A 24,961-nucleotide genomic window follows, 5' to 3' on the forward strand; every position below is an offset into this window, starting at 1 on the left:
AAAGGTTCCCGAATAGACGATTGCCTAATAGTCACACCTTTAGCAGACTATTTCTCAGATTAAAAGAAACGGGAAGCGTAACCCATAGCCATTCCACGGAGAGACATTACACAAGGCCGGTGGAATTAGAAGAAGCAGTTTTGAGAAGAGTCGATGAAAATGCCTCAACCAGCATTAGAAGAATTTCTGCACAAGAAAACATTAACAAAACAACCGTTCACCGCATTTTAAGGGAGCAGTTGCTTTATCCTTATCATTACAACACCGTTCAAGCTCTAACAGAAAATGATGGCGAAAAAAGAGAGATTTTTTGTAGGTGGGCCATACAGGAAGAGGTAGTAAACGTCGACTTTCCCATAAACATTGTATTTACGGATGAAGCAACATTTACTCAAAGCGGAACTTTTAATATTCCCATGCAATACTAGAAACTCATCATCAGTGGCGATTCAGTGTTAATGTATGGGCTGGAGTTATAGGTGATCAGTTAATAGGTCCATTTTTTCTTCCAAAGAGATTGACAGCCGATGCCTACATACATTTTTTACAAAATTACCTTACAGAGGCATTTGATGAATTACCTCAACAAATTCTAGAAGATTGCTACTTTATGCACGATTATGCACGCGCTACTCGAGCATACTTAAATAACAGATTTGGCAATAAGTGGGTTGGCCGAGGAGGGCCACCTCGTTCACCAGATTTAAATCCGTTAGATTTTTGGTTTTGGGGACATTTAAAACAAATTGTTTATTCTGAAGACGTTCAAAATGTGCAGGATTTGAAGAATAAAATTAGTAACGCATTTGACACAGTAAAACAAATTCCTGGTATCTTTGAACGCATTAGAAGTTCATTTAGAAAACGTATCCGTTTGTGTTTAGAAGTAAATGGTGCGCATATTGAACATTTATTATGACATGAATCTTTTCCAATTTGTTAAATATTCGTTGTTTTTATGCTGGTTGAACGATTTTCTTCGACAATCTTTGTTACTTGTTTTGTTAAATTATTAATGAACTGTATTAATTAACTTATTATTTATTAAACTTTATCTTAACCATCGTAACCATGGTAATCATATAATTACTGCATCTAAATCGTTAGAATTAATGATGTTTACAATAGGTCAGCTTATGAAACTGAAACTTTGAATATCTCGAAATTGGTCCATTTTCGGACCTATGTTTATTAGACTTTTCTTGTCTGTTTTCGATCAGAGAATACGCTGATACAGTATTGTACAATCGTTGCGGGACACCCTGTATATATACATATATATACAGGCGAATTGGCCTGGCGAATTCTATACGAGATACAGACTATAGATGAAAAAGTTAGATTTCTAACTGAAAATATACTAGTGCTATTGGATCTGCACGCGCCGCTAAAGAAAGCTCGAATTACTAAGCCAGGGATATCTGCTGAACTAAGAGCAGCAATGCAAAATCGAGATAAACTGCTTCAATCTTTTAAGCGCTCACGAGACCCCGCGCATTGGCAGCTATATAAAACGGCGCGTAACTTGGTTACAAATATGCATCACAATTGTAAACAAAAATATTTACAAAATTTTTTGGATTTGGGTAACGGTGCTAAGACCTGGCATACTTTGAAATCCACGAAATTAATTAAGTCCAAACATAGATCGCTTCCTAACCACTTTCAAGATGCTTCTATTATTAACGATTTCTTTATTGATTCGCTTCCCAGCACTAATACCACCGTTGATAATAATATGTATTCCAACTTAAATGAACGTGTTGTAATCCCTCTCAGATTTTCTACAGTGTCTGAAAGCGATGTTCTGAAGATTTTGAAATCAATTAAATCTAATGCAATTGGTACCGATGGAGTATCGGTTAAAACATTAGAATACTGTATGCCATTTCTACTGCCTTATGTCACACATCTTGTTAATTTTTGTATTCAAAATAGTGTATTTCCTTCTTTGTGGAAAGTAGCAGTCGTGCGCCCGATTCCAAAAGTTGCTAATCCGATCCTCGTTTCTGACCTTCGTCCAATAAGTATACTAACGGCAATGTCAAAAATCATGGAAAAAATTATTAATGGTCAACTGCAGCATCACCTGGAAATTAATAACATCCTTCCTTCGGTTCAGTCTGGATTTAGACATGGTCACAGTTGTACGACTGCTTTAACGTGTGTAATCGATGACATAATGGGTGCAACAGATAGAGGGTACATAACTATACTTGTTCTATTGGATTACACGAAGGCATTTGATACAGTAAATCACAACCTCTTACTAACTATATTAAAGCACTATGGGCTGGAAGATTCAGCAGTTGCATTCCTTGAGAATTTCTTAAGTGGTCGTCAACAATACGTGCAGCTGTCTAACCATCAATCTAATGTACGCCTTCTTGGGTCGGGTGTGGCGCAGGGTTCTGTGCTCTCCCCAACCCTGTTCTCAATTTACACAGCACCTTTAAGTAATATTTTTAAGTACTGCAAAGTTCATTTTTACGCAGACGATACTCAGGTGTATATATCATATAAACCTCAAGAACAACAACATTATCTGAATTTATTGAATATAGAATTGTCGGATCTGGTGTCTGCCGCCAACCATCACAGTTTAGTAATCAATCCGAATAAATCAAAAGTTATGATATTTGGCCGAAAAATGGATATTTTGCGTTATGGTGGAGATGTCAGGGTAACGGTCAACGGATCAACGCTCCCCATTGTATCTGAAGCACGTAATTTAGGGTTGGTGATGGATTCGGATTTGAGATTCCGGAGTCACGTGACAAGTATGCTTCAGGATGCGTTTGGTAAACTAAAAGCTCTGTACCCCTCTCGCCATCTTCTCACTGTCAACACTAAGACTCTACTTTGTAATGCGCTGATTTTATCAAAATTTAATTTTGGAGATGTGGTGTATGGGCCGTCTTTACTTAGGGTCGATGAGCAGCGCATACAGAGGGTTCAGAACGCCTGTCTGCGATTTATTTTCGGGATTAGGAAGTATGACAGAATTTCACATAAGTTGACAGAGGTAAAATGGCTTAATATGGTCCGTAGGAGGCAGCTGCATTGTTGTGTGTTTTATTACAACATAATTCAGAGAGAAAAGCCTCAATATTTATGCCAAAAAATTCAATATCGCACTGACATTCATATCTTGAATTTGAGATTCAGGGGGGCTCTGTCACCTCCTAACCACAATACGGAATTATTTAAACGGAGCTTCAGTTATCAGATTGTAAAGATGTACAATGATTTACCCACTGAAACGAAACTGCTAGCAAGCGTCTCCTCATCTAAAAAGCGAGTGTTTGGTTGCTTACTTGATCAACAGACGGCCATCCTAACTATTTAAATGTAAGGCGAAGGTGGCATTTATTAAGTATTAGTTTTCTTTTTTTTTACATTTTTTTTCCGTTTCTGTCTGTACTGGCAGAGGTATTTCTTTAATAATTTTCTTTATATATCTAGTTTGTTCGCGTGTTGCTGAACGTTTTGGAATTTTTTGAATATTATTATAATGGAATTTAAGGTTAAGTTGAGCAGTGTCTCGGCACTGAACTTCGCCATTTCGTACTATTATAATTTACTAGTGAATTTAGTATTTTATTTTATTTTATTTTTTTTGTTTTGTATAGAATATTTAATTTGTTAATTTGATGTTGGTACGAATAAAGACATTATTATTATTATTATATATATTAGTAGTATGTATTATCAATTAATCTTAAATAAATAAATTTTAGATTATTAATAGATCATTTATTAATCCTTCAATTAATTAAAACTCAACGGCTATAGTATATATAGGCATATATAATATATATACAGTGTGTTAATTAATTATCTTACCCGACGTATCATTGCAAGTATGCAACCAATATCACAGTGTTGGTATTGCAATATATTCTATAATGTGCGGTCTTAATGTTATGCCAGATTGTTTCGATGAGTCAGTTTTCAGATTTCTCTTTTGGTTTGAGATCAGCAATTAATGCTGCAAGTTTTCATTAAAACCATAAATGGCGAATACAAAAACACTGAAACATATTTTTTTATTAAACAGAAACTTAATAGAATAATTCATTGAAGTGAAAATTAATCGTAAATTTCTCAATATTCGATATGTTTATTAATTTCGAATCGTTTGATCAAATTTCTTGCCGCTACAGTTCACACGGGGTGAATTCAACAATTCCGCAACGAGAGAGAAAGCCTAAAAAAGTTAGCTGGCAGAAACGTTGTCCATTCGGAAAATGTTCATCTGACCGGTTCGTGAACACATGTTATGTATATGTTGTTTTCCGAGGCGCTACCGAATTTTACAACAAAACGGACCGCGGTGGATAAAAAAATACACGTAAAACGAGACTCTAAAATACGTTTACAATGTTTCAGTAACTCTAGAAAAAGTCATTAAATCAATTTTTATTGAAGCGATTAAATCTTTGGTTGTTTTAAAAACATTTTGTTGTACTGAGAATAATAAAGATAATTTTTAATGTATATGCGGGTTGTTGTTAAAAAATCGTGCCTTATTAAAAATTAATTATTGCTTAAAATTAGTATAAAAACTTCGCGTTAGTTTAAAAGTTTCATTCCAAGTTAAATATTCCAGCTAAAATGAGTAAACTAACACTAACTTTTCTTGTTGTTGCAATGTGTTGTGCAGCTCTTGCAGAACGTAAATATGATATTTATTTAGAATATTTGTATTTGTTATTTTTATTATGTTTTAGGCCAACAAAAATTTTTCTACCCTCTCCCACCAATTACACGACCAACACCACGACCAACCCAACCCAACCCAACAACTCCTGAAGTTGGACCCGGAACTCCACAATGTGGTAAAGCATTTTTTTAATATCATATAATTATTATTTCGATATCTTTTTCAGTATGCTTCAATTTCATCAACTATAGAGTTTGTATTTATGAATTAGAAAATGAATTCAATAATCATTTCGACACTTTAATTCCCAAAGTCGAAGATAAAAAGAAACACAAGAAACAACATCAATAATTCTTCAATGTATTCTTATTACTTGTAATTGTTCCGAAATAAATTGCACATGAACATTAAATTTTATTTTTTTATTATCCGTTAAGGAACTTGATATTTTTCAATCCTTCAATGTCATAGCGAAACTTATCTATGGCTGTATTTGTGTTTATAGAAGTTTCGCATACCTCAAAATAGTAAACAGATTATTCTCATAGACACAACTTTGTAAATCTTTGAGAAATCTCTTATCAATCAAATAGTTTGAAAAGTAAATAAATAAACAAATACCTTTTTTTATTTATTTTTTTAATTTTTATTCATTATATTAATATTAATACATTATCAGTGTGGTAACACTTATAGCGCCTCGGATTAATCAATTAGTTAAGTCAAGGTCGCTTGCGACCGAGGCGCTGCATTCAGATTGTTCAATGTTTTACCCAAAAATTTGCATAAAACCGATATATTTATTTAAATATTTAAGAAGTTCGTTTCAAGATCACTTCAAATAGTTCGTTGGGGCCACTTAAATTAAGCAGCTAACGTCATTACTCAAAATTAATAAGTTATAGAACACATGAAATAAATACATGTTATAAAATGCTATCAGTAATTAAAAACTTTTTCCTCGTTGATCTAATCTTATTCAGTTAATTCATGCGAGCTTGAAGTACTATTGTCTAAGACATCGAGTACTAATTATTGCATCGACATCTCTTATCAGATACTAATTTATTTTTATATCACGCCGTCTATATAAATTAATTGAAGATCGCGTAGTTAGTTTCACTTTCCAAGCAACCATGAAAGTATTTCTAATACTCGCCGCAATCGTTGCATTAACCACATCTTCTGGTGAGTTACAACAATTAATACAACAATGATTAATTTCTAAGAATTGTAGTGGTTATCAAAAATGGAAGGAGATATGATGCAGATGAAGAAAACCCGATTCCAAAACAATACGTTTATATAACTGATGAAGAGGGAGAATTACATTTGGTTAATTTGCGTCAAGAACCGAGAATAACTGTTGTTGAAAAATCAAATGTAACTCTTTATTTATACACTCAAGAAAACAGAGATGGTGTAATGTTATCAGTGGAGAATTTAGATGATTTATTAAGCTCAAATTATAATCCAAATAATAAAAATCTTTTTATCTCTCATGGTTGGCACGGAAGTGTTACTAGTGGATTAAATAGACAAATCAGAAACGCTTTATTTGATCAAGGCGAGAACTTGAACGTGTTTGTTATTGATTGGAACGACCATTCGAGATTATTTTACACTGAATCTGTTTACGCCGTGCCGCTAGTGGGAAAAATCGTTGGGGGTTACATCAATGAAATCATTTCTCATTTTCAATTGAATGCAATTGACTTTTTGTTAGCTGGGCATAGTCTCGGGGGACAAGTTGTTGGTTGTATTGGAGCTGCTGTTGATGGGGAAGTTGATCAAATCGTCGGGCTTGACCCAGCTCGCCCATTATTTAGTTTAGATAGTGTGGATACTAGATTAGATCCAACCGACGGTAAAACCGTTCACATCGTCCATACAAATTCGGGATTTCAAGGGTTTAGTTCTTCTATTGGACACGCTGATTTTTATTTTAATGGAGGTAGCAAACAAGCTGGTTGCGGACCCGATTTAACTGGATCATGTTCTCATGGGCGAGCCGTTGATTACTACGTTGAATCTTTAACTTCCGGAAACTTCAAAGCTCTTAATTGCCCAAGTTATGACGAGTTCTTAGACGGAATTTGCGATGGAAACGAAGAAGTTATTTTTGGACAATGGCCTTTAGATAGTTCTCAAGGTGGAGATTACCATTTAGATACCGCTGAATCTTCTCCGTTTGCTTTAGGTTAATTATGATGTGTACAAAAATAACAATTTATTAATAAAATAAATTTTGTGATTATCGGTTTTAATCATCATTTGCAAAAAACAATCCTTTCAATTTTTTTCTTATCAAATACTTTTAGCGATTAAAAGATTAAAAAGGTAATGAATAAATAGTAATCTTTTTTGCTTGTTAATCTGATATGGGTTTACTATAAAAGGAGAAAAATCGTTCGACCGGACAACACACCAGCCCAACAATGAAGCTACTCATCTTGGTTGCGTTCGTGGCAAGTGCCTTTGCAGTTCCTGGTAAAAAGAAGTTTTTAATTTCAAACGAGATTATTTCAAATCCTTATTTATTATTTCAAAGCTTTGGAAATGTTTGAAGACACTGAGAGGTATTACGACCCAGAAGAAGAAAATCCTTACAGAATCCGCTACATTTACCAAGAAGCCGAGAATGGAAGTTTACAACTCGTAGATCTTTTCGAAGTAGACGAAGCCGCACCTAGAGCAACAATCAACGATGTCACCTTCCACCTCTTTACCCAAAGAAATCCTAATCAAGCTCAAATTGTTCCAGGAAACAACTTCAACGCTTTAGCTAACACCAACTTTAACCCATCCCTTCCTATTAAGTTTATTATTCATGGTTGGAACAATAACGCAGGAAGTCAAGTAAACTCCGCTATTAGACCAGCAATCTTAAACAACAACAACGTCAACGTATTCGTTGTTGATTGGAGCAGACCAGCTAACCAAATGTACACAACCGCAAGAAGCGCAGTCCCAGTTGTTGGTGGTTTTGTTGGAGACTTTATCAACCGCATCAGATCAACTCATAATGTTCCTTTGAATAGAATTCAACTTGTCGGTCATTCTTTAGGCGCCCACGTAGCAGGATGTGCAGGAGCTAGAGTTAACGGTCTCGTCCATTCCATCGTTGGTTTGGATCCAGCTGGACCTCTTTTCACTGTCGGAAACATCGACAACAGGATCGATCCAACCGATGCTGCTTTTGTCCAAATTATTCACACCAACCATGGTCTTCTTGGTTTTGGAACTTCCAGTGGACACGCTGATTATCGTCCAAATGGTGGGCGTTCCCAACCGGGATGTGGCATTGATTTAGCTGGATCATGTGCTCATTCTAGAGCACACGCCTTCTTTGCCGAATCAGTCCGAACTGGAAGATTCATTTCATGGAGATGTGATTCTATGAACGATTTGAATAATAATAGATGCACTGGTAATCATAGATCTTTCATGGGGCAATTCGAAGTTGATAGAACGTATGTTGATGAATTTTTTTAATATAAATTATTACTTAATATATTATTTTAATTTTAGAGCTCGCGGTGATTACTTTTTGGCCACAAACAACAACGCTCCATTCGCAAGGGGTTAAATATTAAAAGTTTTAATTGTTCAGTGATTGTATTATTATTGTTATACAGTAAATAATAACATTGCATTCTATTTCTTTTGTTGTTTATTTTTCCATATAAAAATTGATATTTTTTGAATATGAAATCTAACATGAGTTTTATCTAAAAGATTAGGTCGATAAAAAGTTGCGTTATAAATTCGAAGTCAACAATGTGTTCCACGACTATCATGAGACGATATATAATAGCGGTTTTAACATTAATTTTTGCTGTTGGTAAGTTTTTTTTAATTAATGTAACCTTGAATTCCCTTTTTAAGATAAACGTCTAATTATAAGATCTTTGTTAATAGAAAGATATTTTAATAGCCATTCTTTTATGTTATCGAAATTGATAATACAACACTTATGATAAGTATTTCATCTCTGTGTTAACCGTTTGACACAATTAATATAAATTTATGTTTTTGCAATTTCATTTTGAAATTTCTTGCAAAACAATTTTGTTCTTTGTCAGCTCAAAACGATTTCGTTCACCGCGGAAATTACATTTGTATTTAGAGCGCAATTTAAACAGCTACCCACGCATGTAAACATTGCTTGTATTCGACAAAATTTGCCATTAAAACCAAATACACATTCACCGAGGATATTTACATAAGTGAACTTTTTAAATATTATCATTTTTTATTAAAGCTTTGATTGATGCCAATACAAAAGTACAGCGTCAATATGACCCCAAAGAAGAGGATCCAAATCGTGTGCGATATATTTATGTTGATGATGGAATGGGAGGATATGAACGTATCGATTTATTTGAACCCGATCCAAGAAGACGTCCCATCACTTTAGATGATTTAACTTTTCTTTTATACACAAAAAAATCAAAAAAACATCCAGATACAATCCCAGCAAATAATTTTAATATTTCTCGTTCGAAATTTAATGCTTCACTTCCTAACGTCTTTGTAAGTCATGGGTGGAATAACCACGCTAAAAGTCCTGTAAATACCATCATAGGATCGGCTATTTTAGAACATTTCAACGTTAATTTATTTATAATCGACTGGAGTGGGCCGGCGAATTTAAATTATTTCAGCGCTAGAGCTGCGGTACCCATTATCGGAGAATTCGTCGGGGATTTTATCAACAAGTTAATGTCAACATATCGAATCAAAGCGGAAAAATTTCATCTTGTGGGTCATTCTCTTGGTGCGCATTTAGTTGGATGTGCAGGAGCTAAAGTCAACGGGCTCGTTAAATCCATTGTTGGTTTAGATCCAGCTGGTCCTTTATACACAGTATCAAAAATTGATGATAGAATAGATCCATCTGATGGCGAATTCGTCCATGTTATTCACACTAATAGTGGATGGCTGGGATTTTCGAGCTCTTTAGGACACGCTGATTATTATCCTAATGGTGGAAAAACCCAACCTGGTTGTGGCTTGGATCTAGTTGGCATTTGCTCACATGCAAGGGCATACGAATTTTATGCGGAATCAATTTATAAATCGGCATTTCATTCAAGACTATGCGGATCAATGGACGATTTTGAACAACATATGTGTAACTCCAACCATAAGTCACTAATGGGACATCTTCATGTTGATAAATCGTAAGGATCATAAAAATATTATTATATCATGGTGATATTTTTTATTTTATTATTTTTTTAGGGCTTCTGGTGATTACTTTTTAAAAACGCGTTCTAATTCTCCGTTTGCCATGGGTTAAAAAAATTGTAATTTTTTTTTTGGTCAAATAAAGTTTATAAATTAATGAGTTTGTAAATAAATACCCGATGAATAAGCAACCTTGGTAGTTTGAGAGAAAACGATTTCGTCTCAAATCGCCGAGTTCGCTTGAGAGCGAGGCGCTATATCCTCCAAAGTTGACGATTTTGTGTTGAAATATCAAATCTAGCGCCTCGCCCGCAAGCGACCTCGGCGATTTGAGGATAAAAATCGTCTTATAAGAAAGTTTATATCTTAACCAAGATACACAAGGAACGATTTCGTCTCAAGTCGCCGAGGTCGCTTGCGGGCGAGGTGCTAGATCCTAAATGTTTGACGATTTTGTGTTGGTATATCAAATGTAGCGCCTCGCCCGCAAGCGACCTCGGCGATTTGAACATAAAAATCGTCTTATAAGAGAGTTTATTATCTTAATCAAGATATATAAGGAACGATTTCGTCTCAAGTCGCCGAGGTCGCTTGCGGGCGAGGCGCTAGATCCTCCATGTTTGACGATTTTGTGTTGGTATATCAAATGTAGCGCCTCACCGCAAGCGACCTCGGCGATTTGAGGATAAAAATCGTCTTATAAGAGAGTTTATTATCTTAATCAAGATATATAAGGCACGATTTCGTCTCAAGTCGCCGAGGTCGCTTGCGGGCGAGGCGCTAGATCCTCCATGCTTGACGATTATGTGTTGATATATCAAATGTAGCGCCTCGCCCGCAAGCGACCTCGGCGATTTGAGGATGAAAATCGTCTTATAAGAAAGTTTATATCTTAACCAAGATATATAAGGAACGATTTCATCTCAAGTCGCCGAGGTCGCTTGCGGGCGAGGCGCTAGATCCTCCATGCTTGACGATTTTGTGTTGATATATCAAATGTAGCGCCTCGCCCGCTAGCGACCTCGGCGATTTGAGGATAAAAATCATCTTATAAGAGAGTTTATATCTTAATCAAGATATATAAGGAACGATTTCGTGTCAAGTCGCCGAGGTCGCTTGCGGGCGAGGCGCTAGATCCTCCATGCTTGACGATTTTGTGTTGATATATCAAATCTAGCGCCTCGCCCGCAAGCGACCTCGGCGATTTGACAATAAAAATCGTCTTATAAGAAAGTTTATATCTTAACCAAGATATATAAAGAACGATTTCGTCTCAAGTCGCCGAGGTCGCTTGCGGGCGAGGCGCTATATCCTCCAAAGTTGACGATTTTGTGTTGAAATATCAAATCTAGCGCCTCGCCCGCAAGCGACCTCGGCGATTTGAACATAAAAATCGTCTTATAAGAGAGTTTATTATCTTAACCAAGATATATAAGGAACGATTTCGTCTCAAGTCGCCGAGGTTGCTTGCGGGCGAGGCGCTAGATCCTCCATGCTTGACGATTTTGTGTTGATATATCAAATCTAGCGCCTCGCCCGCAAGCGACCTCGGCGATTTGAGGATAAAAATCGTCTTATAAGAAAGTTTATAGCTTAACCAAGATATATAAGGAACGATTTCGTCTCAAGTCGCCGAGGTCGCTTGCGGGCGAGGTGCTAGATCCTCCATGTTTGACGATTTTGTGTTGATATATCAAATGTAGCGCCTCGCCCGCAAGCGACCTCGGCGATTTGAAGATAAAAATCGTCTTATAAGAAAGTTTATATCTTAACCAAGATATATAAGGAACGATTTCGTCTCAAGTCGCCGAGGTCGCTTGAGAGCGAGGCGCTATATCCTCCAAAGTTGACGATTTTGTGTTGAAATATCAAATCTAGCGCCTCGCCCGCAAGCGACCTCGGCGATTTGAAGATAAAAATCGTCTTATAAGAGAGTTTATATCTTAACCAAGATATATAAGGAACGATTTCGTCTCAAGTCGCCGAGGTCGCTTGCGGGCGAGGCGCTAAATCCTCCATGCTTGACGATTTTGTGTTGATATATCAAATGTAGCGCCTCGCCCGCAAGAAACCTCGGCGATTTGACAATAAAAATCGTCTTATAAGAAAGTTTATGTCTTAACCAAGATATATAAGGAACGATTTCGTCTCAAGTCGCCGAGGTCGCTTGCGGGCGAGGCGCTAGATCCTCCATGTTTGACGATTTTGTGTTGGTATATCAAATGTAGCGCCTCGCCCGCGAGCGACCTCGGCGATTTGAAGATAAAAATCGTCTTATAAGAGAGTTTATATCTTAATCAAGATATATAAGGAACGATTTCGTCTCAAGTCGCCGAGGTCGCTTGCGGGCGAGGCGCTAGATCCTCCATGTTTGACGATTTTGTGTTGGTATATCAAATGTAGCGCCTCGCCCGCAAGCGACCTCGGCGATTTGAACATAAAAATCGTCTTATAAGAGATTTATTATCTTAATCAAGATATATAAGGAACGATTTCGTCTCAAGTCGCCGAGGTCGCTTGCGAGCGAGGCGCTAGATCCTCCATGTTTGACGATTTTGTGTTGGTATATCAAATGTAGCGGCTCGCCCGCAAGCGACCTCGGCGATTTGAGGATAAAAATCGTCTTATAAGAGAGTTTATATCTTAATCAAGATATATAAGGAACGATTTCGTCTCAAGTCGCCGAGATCGCTTGCGGGCGAGGCGCTAGATCCTCCATGTTTGACGATTTTGTGTTGGTATATCAAATGTAGCGCCTCGCCCGCAAGCGACCTCGGCGATTTGAAGATAAAGATCGTCTTATAAGAGAGTTTATATCTTAACCAAGATATATAAGGAACGATTTCGTCTCAAGTCGCCGATGTCGCTTGCGGGCGAGGCGCTAGATCTTCCAAAGTTGACGATTTTGTCATCTGTGTTGATATTTCAAACGTAGCGCCTCGCCCGCAAGCGACCTCGGCGATTTAAGGATAAACATTTTCTTAAAAGAAAGTTTGCATCTTAATCAAGGTATATTAGGAACGATTTCGCCTCAAATCGCCAAGGTCGCTTGCGGGCGAGGCGCTATATCCTCTAAGATTAACAATTTTGTGTTAATTTATCAAATCTCGCCCGCAAGCGACCTCGGCGATTTGAAAATAACTATCTTCTTATAAGAGAGATTGTATATATAAGGAACGCAAGCGTCGAATAATGATTAATTAATTAAACAATTAAAAAATTTTAAATACATAATTATAAAAGAATTCATTACTTCGAGATTTTAATCAAGATTTGGGATTTAACGAACTTCTCAAAACAAAGTAATCGACATTTTTTTTTATTTTTTTAAAATAAATTAACGTTTTAAGTATATTTTTATCGCAATTTTCGTCATTTTTTGCTGTGAAGGTATTAAAATCACAATAGCACCACTCGAGATGTGCTATCTAAAGTTTTCAAGCACTTTAGAATCGATCGTGATTATCAGATCACTGCTGAAAACAATGATTTCTGAGGATGCCTATATAAATTTATTCTCAAGTGAGTTTAACTGCAATCATGAAGTTGTTTTTAGTGTTGGCGGTTTTGGCGTTTGCCACAGCTTTACCAGGTATTAAAAACGTTTATTCTTCAACAATACATAGTAATAACGTATTTTTTTAGTTAATCGTCGATTCTGGTTTATTCCGGATGATGAAGGAAAAGTTCATTTAGTTGATACGCAAAGTACCCCAAAAATCATTGATCCAGTGGATGGAAGGAACTTTACTTTTTACTTATATACGCCGTTAAACAAAGATGAACCTTTTATTTTTAACGGTGAAGAGTTAGATTTGCTTTTCGAAGCGGGAGTTTTCGACCCAAATTTGCCATCTTTGTTTACAACTCATGGTTGGGGTGGATCTGGAGAGAGCACCAGTGTAACTGGTGTTAAAGATAGCATTCTCGCTTCGAATGATTTGAACGTGTTTTGCTTAGACTGGAGTGGGCCAGCTGGGGAGTTCTACACTTTAGCTAGATCCTATGTAAACCCCGTAGGTGATTTAATTGGAGAGGCAATCAACGAAATTATTGATCATTATCAAGTTGACGCCTCCACCGTTAACTTAATGGGCCACAGCCTTGGTGGTCAATTAGTTGGACGTATTGGACGTACCGCATCGGGAAGATTAGGTTCTATCGTTGCTTTAGACCCAGCTTGGCCAGGTTTCTCGTTGGACAATCTTGATGATTGTTTGGATACCACCGACGCTCAATTTGTACAAGTCATTCACGTCAATTCTGGCTTTTTGGGGTATCCTTATTCGGTGGGGCACGCCGATTTCTATTTAAACGGAGGCGTTAAACAACCAGGATGCGGACCAGACATAATCGGAACGTGTTCACACTTTTTGATCAAAGATATGATCTTGTACACGTATAGCTCAGCGTTTATGGCCGTTAAATGTAATTCCTATGAAGATTATGTAGATGGTGGATGTAGTGATAACTCCCAATCGTATTGGGGAGGATGGCCAGTTGATACAAGGTAATTTATATAAAGGAAATTTTGAATTGTGCTTTATTAATGATTTTGTTGTAGTGCTATTGGAGATTATTACATGGATACTGAAGGGGAACCACCTTTTGTGATTGAATCTTAATTTTATTCTTATTTTGATTGTAAATCAAGAGTAAACAAATTTATTTGTTGTAATAAATATATAGCAAAGTGAAGTTAGTTTTCTTCCATTTCTTTTCGAATTTTTTCTTTAACTGATTGCAGATTTATCGCATCTCCTGATATTTTGATTATTTTTTGGCGAGATTTGAAGCCCTGTATAAGAATTAATCATTACGTTGTACATATATGTGTATTCTTACCTTTTCTAAATGAACATCACTCTTTCGCAATCCTAAAATAGAAGAAATATATTTAAGCAATTCAGTGTTAGCTTCACCATCCGTAGGTGGAGCATTAATTTGAACACCCACGCCATCTATTGTGATTTCTATAAAATAAAAGTGGTGGTTGAGTCATTTCTGGGCTTTTGTGTTGCCTACCTGTTTGATTATTTTTTATTCTTACCCGTTATTTTGTTTTGTTTCGCACCTGGTTTTGCTAAAATATTTAATAGTATATCCTTCGATTTATCCTCACTTATAAAGCCATCTTTTGGTTGTTCCTAGCGATGAAAAAACAAAAATCGTTAAATTGGCAACACTGATTAAAATAAGGTTATGTCAAGAATAAATAATTCCACAAAAACCTATTAGGAGTCTCAATTTAACACGTATGTTATATATATATATATTTTTTTTTTTGTTTTTTCTTACCAAGTTTCCATTTGTTTTTCCACCATTTTTTTTGTTATGTTTTTGTTTCGACATTTCAATAAATTTATTATTCGAATTAACCAGAATCGATTTATTCACGATATTGTTGTTAAAACTCAATATTTTCCACATTAAATCACTTCGAACAACGCTCCTATTAATCAAGTAAACATCTTACACTTTTTAGGTTATGTCTTAACACTTCACAATCATGCCTAAAAAGTTTGCTGGGGAGAATAGTAAGGCAGTAGCTGCTAGGCAGAGAAAAGCTGCAGTGAAGGATGCTGAAGTGTCCAAAAAGCAAAAAGAAATAGAAGAAGCTTATTGGAAAGATGATGATAAACAACTTGTTAAAAAACAACAAAGAAAAGAAGCAGAAGAAAAAAAGAAGCAAGCTCAACTAGAAAAAAAAGCGGAAGCAAAAGCTTTATTAGAAAAAGAAATGGAGTCCTTAAAGAAAGCTCCTTCTAAACCACCACCACCTGTTAAAATAACCCGAGCTCAAATTGAACAAGCTAAGCAACCGGTTAAAAAGGAGAAAGAAAAAGAAATTGAAACGCATTTAACTATACCTTTAGAAGAAAACATCAATCGCGCTATGGTTGAAGGTGAAGAAGCAAGAAGTGTAACTGAAGCTATTTCTATTTTAAGTGTAAACTCAGCAGCTCAGGATAAAGTGGATAAACATCCTGAGAAGAGAATGAAAGCTGCTTACACTGCTTATGAAGAGCGCAGATTGGCGGAACTGAAGGCAGAAAATCCAAGTTTACGCCTCTCTCAATTGAAACAAATGATCTTTAAAGAATGGCAAAAATCACCCGAAAATCCTTTAAATAAAACGTAATTTATTGTAATCCTTTCTTTATTAATATTCAAAAAAATATTGTGTTATTAATTACAATAAACATTATAAAGGTTGCAAAAGAATATAAAAAATACGTTTTTTCTTTGCTTTTGAAAATACTTAATTCTAAAAATACTGATTTTTTAAATTATATAGTATCCAAAAATGTTGGTATCAAGGAAAACAACACTAAGAAATGATGTTAATAATACTATTTGATAATGAAGGGTTTCTACATTTGTTTATTCCTTAATACCAGCTTTTTAATGAACACCATATTTTAGCTTATTTCCAAAATGCATCAAATATTTCAACATTAACATTTGAAGCATTGATTTAAAACTGAAACCATGATAGTGATCAAATTGAGGCTGATTGACCAATTTTTACTTAAAAAAAACCAATGTTTGAGATGCAGAATGCATGATTTTGCTTCAAGAAGTCGAGGTGCTACAATTAAGTGACCAGTTTTGGGTTGATACAATATTAATTGCAACTTGTATTTATGCAAAACCCATTACTTAAGACAGAGAGTAATGATTTTGTCTAATTATATTACTATATACTAAATTTCATTATATTTGGTGTTTCAATTTTTGACTCAACATTTAATTGCATTTTGGAAATATGCATAATTCTACATATAATTCTGTTTTGATTGAGTGATGGACGGATTTCTCTAATAACATTAATCTTGTCTTTGATTTCAACGACTCCACCAATCCAGGAAGCATATGATCATGTGGCTCAAATGCTCTGGAGTTTCTAACATCGACATATGTCCAGCATTCGGTATTAACTCTAAAAACGCTCTTGGAATAGTCTAAAAATAACAATAAAAAATGAATTAATCTACTTAATAAGCTATTTATTTATGTTTACCCTTTCCATTTCACATTCTTGAACCAATGTAACATTAGTATCTTGTAAACCATGGACTAATAAGGTTGGAATTAAAATTCTCCGGTGGAATGCTCCATCACCTTCAGGCCAACATTGTCCCTTTTCAATGTAACTAAGAACGTAAGCGGGTATCCCGTGAGTTATCTCGCATGGTTTAAAATGCTTTCCTCTTGACGAATAGAAAAAGCTCCTTAAAGAACCTGTTTTTTAACAAAAAAGTAATTAAAAGTAAATAATTTAAGAGTTACCTTTTGAGGCCACAGAAAACGAATGGTTTTATTAACATTGCACAATCCCAATATGTATCAGAAACTTCAGTTGGAGCAGCTAAAGGTGTGGGACCACCTCCGCTTATTAAAACTAATTGCACTACTTGTTGCATTCGATATCTTGCTAAAGCTGTTGCTAAACTTGATCTAAAAATGTGTTATGAAATTGAAATTAAATTAAAGAATTAAAATAGTGTTGTACCCAAATGAATGTCCAATAACAATGGCTTTTCCTTCATTAGAAATATATTTGTCAAAAACTTCTAAAGTATATCGCAACAAATTTTTGAATTTATAAGCTCCAATTTGATTGGGAGCTGCACTATAACCATGTCCTAACATGTCAGGGGCGATTATTTCAAATCCTGCTTTTTGTAATTTATTTATGATGTTCCACCAGACATCAGCAGTGCTTCCAATACCATGCAATAAGATCACAATAGGTTTTTTTTTTAAATTGCTTTTATGTAAATCACATTTTTTGTGTTTCTCTTTTTCTTGTTGATTTTGAGTAATACATTCGACTTCAAGCACAGCAGGGGAGTCAAATTTCCGTCGTAGCATCACCCCATCAAGTTCGTCCAGCGTTTGAAATGCTAAGTTATCAATTCCAATGTTTTTCACCTTAACCAAGTATTCTTGTAAAGCTTCAAAGTAAGTATCTTGGATTAATCTCTCCACAAAAGTCTCAACATCTACAATTTTTGTTGCTGGAAGATCATAATTTGAAATTCTTACATCATTTGATGAAAAACTTTTATTAATAAACGAATTTTTTGAGTATCTTTGAGATCTTCTAAAAGAACAATTACAATTTCCCCCTTTTAAAGGTTTATTCCAGCGTGTAAACCAGTATTCTTCGGTAATCGAATGTCGATTATTACTTTTCCTTTTATTCTTCTCATGTTCGTAACTCACCCTCGGTAAATTTTCACTTTCCGGTTTCACATGAATCACCCTCAACGTTTTTTTCCGATCAATCCTAACAAATTCGTTATGTTTCGGTCCTGATGCATCTCTCGGATGAATTTGATGTCTTACGTTAAAAATTGGACAAAAATCCAAAATTTTACAACACGATTCGTTCATTATCAAAATTATTTACGTTACACCCATATTTTATGTTTTAAATTAATTTAGTTCACTTGTGTATTTACAAAGTGGGGTCAGCTGCTGTTATTCACCAACGCCACTGACTTAAATGTATACCTAAAGTTACTTTTAAGCAATCTGAGGCTTAAGGAAGAGGTTGTTAAAGACGAAAATCGTATGCATAGAAATGTATTTGAGTACTGTTATTTGAAATACATTTATTACACTTTAGTTGAAGTGTAATATTTCTTTAATTGTTTGAGGTATTTTATGACGTCTTTAATTATTTAATTTTTCAGGTCAGGTTTTTAATGATTGTTCAAATTAAATCCATTTGGAAAATATCACTTTATTTACTTTACAAAAGAAAATGATACAGCAACTTGAATATTATTAACATAGAAAAAAAACAAAAAAGTATTATAAATTAAAAACTTTGTAAATTAATTTCAATCCAGTTATTTTTAGCAATGTTAGAAATACGAACACAAAGAAATTAATATTTGAGACAAAAAATTAATAATATTGATAGGGTTTTTGCAAAAATTTGTTTACAATTTTTATTTTGTTGTGTGGAAAATGAGTAAATGATCTGGGCGAGTTGATTATTATTTTTAAGAGAATTTCTTCTTTAAAGATTTTTTTATTTCATAGTTTTTTAGAGCTATATCACATTTTTATCATGAACTTTCTTCTTTGTGTGCTTGTGTTTAGGAAAATAAATCGAAAAATGGTTCTGCAGCAAAAACATGTAGCTTTTAAATACAATTTTTTTTAATTTTTCGTTAAAAAAGTTTACAGACCGATTCAAAAGTAAATCACCAAAATATAAAACAAGATTTAAGTTCCATGATCTTATCTCATCAAATAGAAAAACTAATTTTAAATTACAACTTTTACCTACAAGTGGCGTTTAATTAATATTTTAGGTACCTTAAATGTACAAATTAAAAAAAATATATATAACCGTATTGATTTAAAATTAGTGTTTCTAGATGAAAAATACAATTTTTGGTAATTTACTTTCAAATAGCGTTCAATTTTCGCGTTCAATCCTCTACCCTCTCACAAAAAATTTAAAACACCTTTTCAATGAGGATTTTACGCCATTTTATTCACCACGGAAACATGAAGGCTCGCCAATTGATTGGTCCATCTATCAAGGGCCGTGTATCGTGTGTTGTTTATGTTCGTTAAGTGATCTAAGAATAATACATGGTTTACTTCGTCGATTCTACCTAGAATTGTACTAGAAAAAAAAATTAGTTTTAAACGTAATTATATTACATTAAGACTTACTTATCCAAAATACAAGACACCAATAAGTTTTCTACATCTTCCTCATCGATGTTTAACTCACGACTTATATGAGGTATCTGAATTCTAGTATAAGGCATTATTAGTTCTACTAGCACTTGTGTTCGAATGTTACGTAACAAATCTGAAACAAAAAACTCTTTTTTAATCCTCATTGCATATAAAATTGGCTAAAACTTGACAATTAATACCATATCAACGCAAAATTAGACAATAGCTCCACTTAATAAGGCGAAAACATACATTTTCCACCTAAAACATTGTATTTTTTATGAATAAGCCGAGGAATTAATGATATCAACCCAAAACTGGTCAATATATTGAAGCACTTCCCCCGCAAGTGATCTTGGCTTAATAAAGCAAAAGTATACATTTCCAACTGGATTTTTCATGAATGAGCCGAGGCTCTACAATTAATATGATATCAATGCAAAACTGCTCAATACATTGAAGCGCCTCGCCTGCAAGCGACCTCGGCTTAATATGGCGAAATCATACATTTTCCACGCTAAACATTGGGTTTTTCATGAATGAGCCGAGGTCGCTTGCGGGCGAGGCTCAACAATTGATGTTATATGTACCCAAAACTGATCATTACATTGAAGCGACCTTGGCTTAATAAAGCAAAATCATATTCTCCATCTTAAACATTGTATTTTTATGAATAAGCCGAGGAATTAATGATATCAACCCAAAACTGGTCAATATATTGAAGCGCTTCTCCCTCAAGCGATCTTGGCTTAATAAAGCAAAAGTATACATTTCCAACTGGATTTTTCATGAATGAGCCGAGTTCGCTTGCGGGCGAGGCTCTACAATTAATATATCAATCCAAAACTGCTCAATACATTGAAGCGCCTCGCCTGCAAGCGACCTCGGCTTAATATGGCGAAATCATACATTTTCCACGCTAAACATTGGATTTTTCATGAATGAGCCGAGGTCGCTTGCGGACGAGGCTCAACAATTGATGTTATATGAACCCAAAACTGATCATTACATTGAAGCGACCTTGGCTTAATAAAGCAAAATCATATTCTAAATCTTAAACATTGTATTTTTATGAATAAGCCGAGGAATTAATGATATCAACCCAAAACTGCTCAATATATTGAAGCGCTTCCCCCGCAAGCGATCTTGGCTTAATAAAGCAAAAGTATACATATCCAACTGGATTTTTCATGAATGAGCCGAGGTCGCTTGCGGGCGAGGCTCAACAATTAATATGATATCAACCCAAAACTGCTCAATACATTGAAGCGCCTCGCCTGCAAGCGACTTCGGGTTGATATAGCGAAATAATACATTTTCCATCTTAAACATTGTATTTTTCATGAATGAGCCGAGGTCGCTTGCGGGCGAGGCTCAACAATTGATGTTATATGTACCCAAAACTGATCATTACATTGAAGCGACCTTGGCTTAATAAAGCAAAATCATATTCTCCATCTTGAACATTGTATTTTTCATGAATGAGCCGAGGTCGCTTGCGGGCGAGGCTCCTCAACAATTAATATATCAACCCAAACCTGCTCTATACATTGGAGCGCCTCGCCCGCAAGCGACCTCGGCTTAATACGGCGAAAGTATACATTTCCAACTGAATTTTTCATGAATGAGCCGAGGTCGCTTGCGGGCGAGGCTCTACAATTAATATCATATCAACCCAAATATATTCAATACATTGGAACGCCTCGCCCGCAAGCGACCTCGGCTTAATATGGCGAAATCATGTATTTTCCACGCTAAACATTGGGTTTTTCATGAATGAGCCGAGGTCGCTTGCGGGCGAGGCTCAACAATTGATGTTATATGAACCCAAAACTGATCATTACATTGAAGCAACCTCGGCTTAATAAAGCAGAATCATACATTCTCCCATCTTAAACATTGTATTTTTCATGAATGAGCCGAGGTCGCTTGCGGGCGAGGTTCCTCAACAATTAATATATCAACCCAAACCTGCTCTATACATTGGAACGCATCGCCCGCAAGCGACCTCGGCTTAATACGGCGAAATCATATATTCTCCATCTTAAACATTGTATTTTTCATGAATGAGCCGAGGTCGCTTGCGGGCGAGGCTCAACAATTAATATGATATAAATCCAAAACTGCTCAATACATTGAAGCGCCTCGCCTGCAAGCGACCTCGGGTTGATATAGCGAAATAATACATTTTCCATCTTAAACATTGTATTTTTCATGAATGAGTCGAGGTCGCTTGCGGGCGAGGCTCCTCAACAATTAATATATCAACCCAAACCTGCTCTGTACATTGGAACGCCTCGCCCGCAAGCGACCTCGGTTTAATACGGCGAAATCATATATTCTCCATCTTAAACATTGTATTTTTCATGAATGAGCCGAGGTCGCTTGCGGGCGAGGCTCAACAATTAATATGATGTGACAATTAATACCACATCAACCCAAAATTAGTCACTACATTGAAGCGCAAGCGATTTCGGCTTAATAAAGCTAAATACTTAGTTTTGCCAAGGTCATTTGATTATTATAAATGTGGGAACAAGTTTTTAAGCATCAATTAATTATATTCTTATCGCTCAACTTGGAGGTTTAACACACAGAAGAAGAGAGCATAAAATTCGAAAAGAAACATTTCTGAGTCATAGTTGTAACCTAATTGGTACTCTTGGAGGAAACAATGTTGAAAATATTTCTTTCATCACTGATAATGTTATCAGCTAGATTATTACGAAAATATTCAAAAATAACTCTTAATGAATTCACTACACCTTTACTCACATCACAAATATTACAACATCTAAAGAATGTAATCATTATTGAAACGTTTTAGTGATTCACAACCATGATACATATTGATAATTTTGGTGGTAAAAAATTTTTAATTAATTACCCAAATTTACCTTCAATATGTTCACGTATAAAAGGATCGTCCATAATAGTTTCCCGATTTTCTCGTAAAATAGCTTCGAACCCTTTGATATCATTAGTTTGATAAGCATTTACCAAATTGGTCATGGCCAAAATATCGGGATCGTTTTTATATGGTTTAGCTTCTTGCGAATCGAATGGGTTAATACCAGATTTCATTAACATATTAGCTAAAACCAAATATTTTAAACAAGTAGTCCTTCTAGGGCTTCCGGATTCGTCGTAATTTTTGAAGGCTTCAAAAAAATCTGTATGCGCCTTTTCGAATTCGCCTTCGCGTAGATGCATTTTCCCTCCGCATTCTCGGATAACGCCCATAATTAATGGGTGCGGGATGGCGCTTTTGATGTGAAGGGATTGCTCGTAAAGTGTTTTTAGTTTTTTGTTGTTCTTTTGCTCGGTGTACATTTGGATTTCGAGGGCGTAGATTTCAAGGAGTTGGGTGCCTTTTTTGAGGTCGTCTTCGCCGTCGTCCGTTTGACACGATTGATGGAGTTGTTTTAGGATTTTTGCTAACTTGTTGAAATCGCCTTGATCGTAATAAAGTTTGCCGAGTTTCGTGTTCGTTTTGAACCATAATCGGTCGTTTTTTGCATCTTTTAATGCTTCTAAAGTTGTTTCGTAAAAATCTTGAAGTAATTCCATCTAAATAAATATTAAATAAGACGTTAATTTTAAAGTGTGTTGGAAATGCTTACATTTTTTGATGTAGAAATATAATCCAAGATAGAATTTATAGATTTTTCACTATGATTACGTGTAACAGCACTCTTAATGTATGTAAGTAATTGTTTATATCGATCCATCATTTCTTTAAAATTACCCAACTTAAAATTGATTTTAATCATTTGCTTGAGAGCTTTAAATCCCCATTCGCCTTTTTCGCCTCCTTCGAGATCAAGAACTTTTTGAAAGGAGAACAAAGCCGCTTTGGGTTCATCTTCTTTTAGAGATTTACTGTTGTAGTACTGATTTTCGAGATCAACGTCTGGCTCAGAATTGCTGTCTTCGGAATATTCCTAAAGAAAGTTATGTCGGTTTGGGAAGATGAATAATGTGAGGTTATGTCTTACCAGTCCGTAATCCTCCTCATCTTCACACATAAAATCATCTTCTGCGTCGGACATCGTGTATATTAAGTCACCATCAGATGACATAACAAGCCAAACGCGGCTTTTATATTATTTTTTTTGCACCGATCCGCCGAAAAACAATTATAATATATAAAATTCGGCAACAGAACGAATGTAGATACGAAACGAACTGTCAAAAGTCAAAATTTATTTGATGGATCTTTATTTATTAATCTTTCTATTTTTAATTTACTACAATTTTTTCATTTACAATCTTCTTAAAATTAATGTTATACCTTAATATGTACCTAAATTAATTAATAGTAACAGTTTTCAAATACTTACACAGTTGTGATAACTCCCAATAGATGGCGCTTTCTTATTTTAAGTATTACAATAAAAAAAATCATCAAAAATTTAACCCCAATAAAATAAATTTACCAAAAATAAACACAATAAATTATTTTTAAATATTTTTGTAACATGATTCTTTTCAAGTTAACTAAAAGATGGCGCTACTATATTAGTGTAGTAATAAGAGGTGTTTTCGTTTGTTTACAGATGTCGGGCAGATTCGATGTAACATCATAATTCAAAACTTTTCACAGTTCAACTTCAACAGGAGTACCTCGATAAGTTACACTGAAGTCCAATGTAACTCAAGTCTTAACAGTAATACCTGCACTCAGCCTGCACCTTGGCTGAGTGATGAGATAAGATCTCTTATGTGACTGCGTAATCGGGAAAATTATCGAATTTTACGCAACCGCTGTAATCATATGCTAAGAGATCTTATTTCTACCAGAGGCTGTCTGGAGTCGCGCCCAGAACATTTTGGAGGACTATGAGGTCTCTCGGAGTGATTGATTCTCCGTCTGTCCAGATGGATCTTGATTGTGAGTCGATGGCAAACTTTTTTGCAGAGCCTCCCCTGATCATCGATGACGTAACTAAGGCGGCTACAATTAATGAAATTCTTACTTCTCTTAAATCTTGCTCCTTCTCTCTTACGCTTGTGACCGCGATCGAAGTAGGCGATGCTTTGACTTATTCGAAGTCCCCTTGCGTGGGTTCTGATGGTATCGGTCTCAACCTTCTTCTTCCTATCCTGGATATAGTGCTTCCTCCCTTAACTCATATCTTCAACTTTTCTTTTGATATTTCCCTCTGTCTGAAAGGTTGCTCATGTCGTTCCCATACCCAAATCCAAGTCCTCTTCATGTAACACTGATTTCTGTCCGATTTCCGCTTAGTTTATTTACAAGTCCAAGGATTTCTAGAGAGGTTTAATTTACACAATGAGTTGCAATCGGGTTTTCGCAGTGGGCATAGTACAACTACTGCTCTCATTAAAGTTACTGATGATATTAGGTATGCCTGCGACAACAGA

General features: G+C 35.4%; 8 protein-coding genes across 8 annotated transcripts; 5 read left to right on the top strand and 3 right to left on the bottom strand.

The window, feature by feature from the left end:
* Nucleotides 1–5,758: 5,758 nt before the first annotated feature.
* LOC111415109 (pancreatic lipase-related protein 2-like) lies at nt 5,759–6,923 on the top strand. The gene is made up of 2 exons (XM_023046620.2): nt 5,759–5,854; nt 5,904–6,923. Exons 1-2 carry the CDS (start codon nt 5,803–5,805, stop codon nt 6,869–6,871), a joined length of 1,020 nt encoding a protein of 339 aa, XP_022902388.1. The 5' UTR covers nt 5,759–5,802; the 3' UTR covers nt 6,872–6,923.
* A 137-nt stretch (nt 6,924–7,060) lies between these two features.
* Nucleotides 7,061–8,326, top strand: LOC111415101 (phospholipase A1 VesT1.02-like). Its single transcript, XM_023046611.2, has 3 exons — nt 7,061–7,156; nt 7,218–8,139; nt 8,198–8,326. Exons 1-3 carry the CDS (start codon nt 7,105–7,107, stop codon nt 8,253–8,255), a joined length of 1,032 nt encoding a protein of 343 aa, XP_022902379.2. The 5' UTR covers nt 7,061–7,104; the 3' UTR covers nt 8,256–8,326.
* Nucleotides 8,327–8,427: 101 nt separating this feature from the next.
* LOC111415209 (phospholipase A1-like) lies at nt 8,428–10,016 on the top strand. Its single transcript, XM_023046770.2, has 3 exons — nt 8,428–8,510; nt 8,931–9,852; nt 9,914–10,016. The coding sequence occupies exons 1-3, from the start codon at nt 8,447–8,449 to the stop codon at nt 9,969–9,971; spliced, it is 1,044 nt and encodes a 347-aa protein (XP_022902538.2). The 5' UTR covers nt 8,428–8,446; the 3' UTR covers nt 9,972–10,016.
* Nucleotides 10,017–13,350: 3,334 nt separating this feature from the next.
* LOC111414797 (phospholipase A1-like) lies at nt 13,351–14,557 on the top strand. Its single transcript, XM_023046241.2, has 3 exons — nt 13,351–13,451; nt 13,505–14,369; nt 14,424–14,557. The coding sequence occupies exons 1-3, from the start codon at nt 13,400–13,402 to the stop codon at nt 14,482–14,484; spliced, it is 978 nt and encodes a 325-aa protein (XP_022902009.2). The 5' UTR covers nt 13,351–13,399; the 3' UTR covers nt 14,485–14,557.
* Nucleotides 14,466–15,378, bottom strand: LOC111414814 (UPF0235 protein C15orf40 homolog). Its single transcript, XM_023046265.2, has 4 exons — nt 15,158–15,378; nt 14,910–15,006; nt 14,705–14,832; nt 14,466–14,657 (listed from the first exon to the last, which is right to left on the bottom strand). Exons 1-4 carry the CDS (start codon nt 15,287–15,289, stop codon nt 14,559–14,561), a joined length of 456 nt encoding a protein of 151 aa, XP_022902033.1. The 5' UTR covers nt 15,290–15,378; the 3' UTR covers nt 14,466–14,558.
* LOC111414805 (coiled-coil domain-containing protein 124-like) lies at nt 15,000–16,102 on the top strand. The gene is made up of 2 exons (XM_023046253.2): nt 15,000–15,114; nt 15,345–16,102. The coding sequence occupies exon 2, from the start codon at nt 15,369–15,371 to the stop codon at nt 15,999–16,001; it is 633 nt and encodes a 210-aa protein (XP_022902021.1). The 5' UTR covers nt 15,000–15,114; nt 15,345–15,368; the 3' UTR covers nt 16,002–16,102.
* A 317-nt stretch (nt 16,103–16,419) lies between these two features.
* On the bottom strand, nt 16,420–18,384 carry LOC111414787 (protein ABHD8-like). The gene is made up of 4 exons (XM_023046235.2): nt 17,376–18,384; nt 17,153–17,320; nt 16,884–17,094; nt 16,420–16,824 (listed from the first exon to the last, which is right to left on the bottom strand). The coding sequence occupies exons 1-4, from the start codon at nt 18,260–18,262 to the stop codon at nt 16,708–16,710; spliced, it is 1,383 nt and encodes a 460-aa protein (XP_022902003.2). The 5' UTR covers nt 18,263–18,384; the 3' UTR covers nt 16,420–16,707.
* A 637-nt stretch (nt 18,385–19,021) lies between these two features.
* On the bottom strand, nt 19,022–23,755 carry LOC111414891 (COP9 signalosome complex subunit 2 alien). Its single transcript, XM_023046363.2, has 5 exons — nt 23,572–23,755; nt 23,197–23,517; nt 22,471–23,143; nt 19,565–19,706; nt 19,022–19,514 (listed from the first exon to the last, which is right to left on the bottom strand). Exons 1-5 carry the CDS (start codon nt 23,653–23,655, stop codon nt 19,367–19,369), a joined length of 1,368 nt encoding a protein of 455 aa, XP_022902131.1. The 5' UTR covers nt 23,656–23,755; the 3' UTR covers nt 19,022–19,366.
* Between the last annotated feature and the right edge of the window lie 1,206 nt (nt 23,756–24,961).

Source organism: Onthophagus taurus, chromosome 8 (genome assembly GCF_036711975.1).
Source record: "Onthophagus taurus isolate NC chromosome 8, IU_Otau_3.0, whole genome shotgun sequence".
Classification (NCBI taxonomy): Eukaryota; Metazoa; Arthropoda; class Insecta; order Coleoptera; family Scarabaeidae; genus Onthophagus; species Onthophagus taurus.

Excerpts from the sequence above, each read along its gene's own strand:
- LOC111415209 (XM_023046770.2), top strand. The coding sequence starts at position 8,447 with ATGTGTTCCACGACTATCATGAGACGATATATAATAGCGGTTTTAACA. Across the intron at positions 8,511-8,930 it reads AACATTAATTTTTGCTGTTG|CTTTGATTGATGCCAATACA; the intron begins GTAAGTTTTTTT and ends TTTTTATTAAAG. Across the intron at positions 9,853-9,913 it reads CATCTTCATGTTGATAAATC|GGCTTCTGGTGATTACTTTT; the intron begins GTAAGGATCATA and ends TTATTTTTTTAG.
- LOC111414891 (XM_023046363.2), bottom strand. The coding sequence starts at position 23,655 with ATGTCATCTGATGGTGACTTAATATACACGATGTCCGACGCAGAAGAT. Across the intron at positions 23,518-23,571 it reads ATGAGGAGGATTACGGACTG|GAATATTCCGAAGACAGCAA; the intron begins GTAAGACATAAC and ends AACTTTCTTTAG. Across the intron at positions 19,707-22,470 it reads TATACGTGAACATATTGAAG|ATTTGTTACGTAACATTCGA; the intron begins GTAAATTTGGGT and ends TTTTTGTTTCAG.
- LOC111414814 (XM_023046265.2), bottom strand. The coding sequence starts at position 15,289 with ATGTGGAAAATATTGAGTTTTAACAACAATATCGTGAATAAATCGATT. Across the intron at positions 15,007-15,157 it reads GAAAAACAAATGGAAACTTG|GAACAACCAAAAGATGGCTT; the intron begins GTAAGAAAAAAC and ends TTTCATCGCTAG. Across the intron at positions 14,833-14,909 it reads GAAACAAAACAAAATAACGG|AAATCACAATAGATGGCGTG; the intron begins GTAAGAATAAAA and ends TTTATTTTATAG.
- LOC111414805 (XM_023046253.2), top strand. The coding sequence starts at position 15,369 with ATGCCTAAAAAGTTTGCTGGGGAGAATAGTAAGGCAGTAGCTGCTAGG.
- LOC111414787 (XM_023046235.2), bottom strand. The coding sequence starts at position 18,262 with ATGAACGAATCGTGTTGTAAAATTTTGGATTTTTGTCCAATTTTTAAC. Across the intron at positions 17,321-17,375 it reads GTTATTGGACATTCATTTGG|ATCAAGTTTAGCAACAGCTT; the intron begins GTACAACACTAT and ends ACACATTTTTAG. Across the intron at positions 17,095-17,152 it reads GTTTTCTGTGGCCTCAAAAG|GAGCTTTTTCTATTCGTCAA; the intron begins GTAACTCTTAAA and ends AGGTTCTTTAAG.
- LOC111414797 (XM_023046241.2), top strand. The coding sequence starts at position 13,400 with ATGAAGTTGTTTTTAGTGTTGGCGGTTTTGGCGTTTGCCACAGCTTTA. Across the intron at positions 13,452-13,504 it reads GTTTGCCACAGCTTTACCAG|TTAATCGTCGATTCTGGTTT; the intron begins GTATTAAAAACG and ends GTATTTTTTTAG. Across the intron at positions 14,370-14,423 it reads GGATGGCCAGTTGATACAAG|TGCTATTGGAGATTATTACA; the intron begins GTAATTTATATA and ends ATTTTGTTGTAG.
- LOC111415109 (XM_023046620.2), top strand. The coding sequence starts at position 5,803 with ATGAAAGTATTTCTAATACTCGCCGCAATCGTTGCATTAACCACATCT. Across the intron at positions 5,855-5,903 it reads TGCATTAACCACATCTTCTG|TGGTTATCAAAAATGGAAGG; the intron begins GTGAGTTACAAC and ends TAAGAATTGTAG.
- LOC111415101 (XM_023046611.2), top strand. The coding sequence starts at position 7,105 with ATGAAGCTACTCATCTTGGTTGCGTTCGTGGCAAGTGCCTTTGCAGTT. Across the intron at positions 7,157-7,217 it reads AAGTGCCTTTGCAGTTCCTG|CTTTGGAAATGTTTGAAGAC; the intron begins GTAAAAAGAAGT and ends ATTATTTCAAAG. Across the intron at positions 8,140-8,197 it reads CAATTCGAAGTTGATAGAAC|AGCTCGCGGTGATTACTTTT; the intron begins GTATGTTGATGA and ends TTTTAATTTTAG.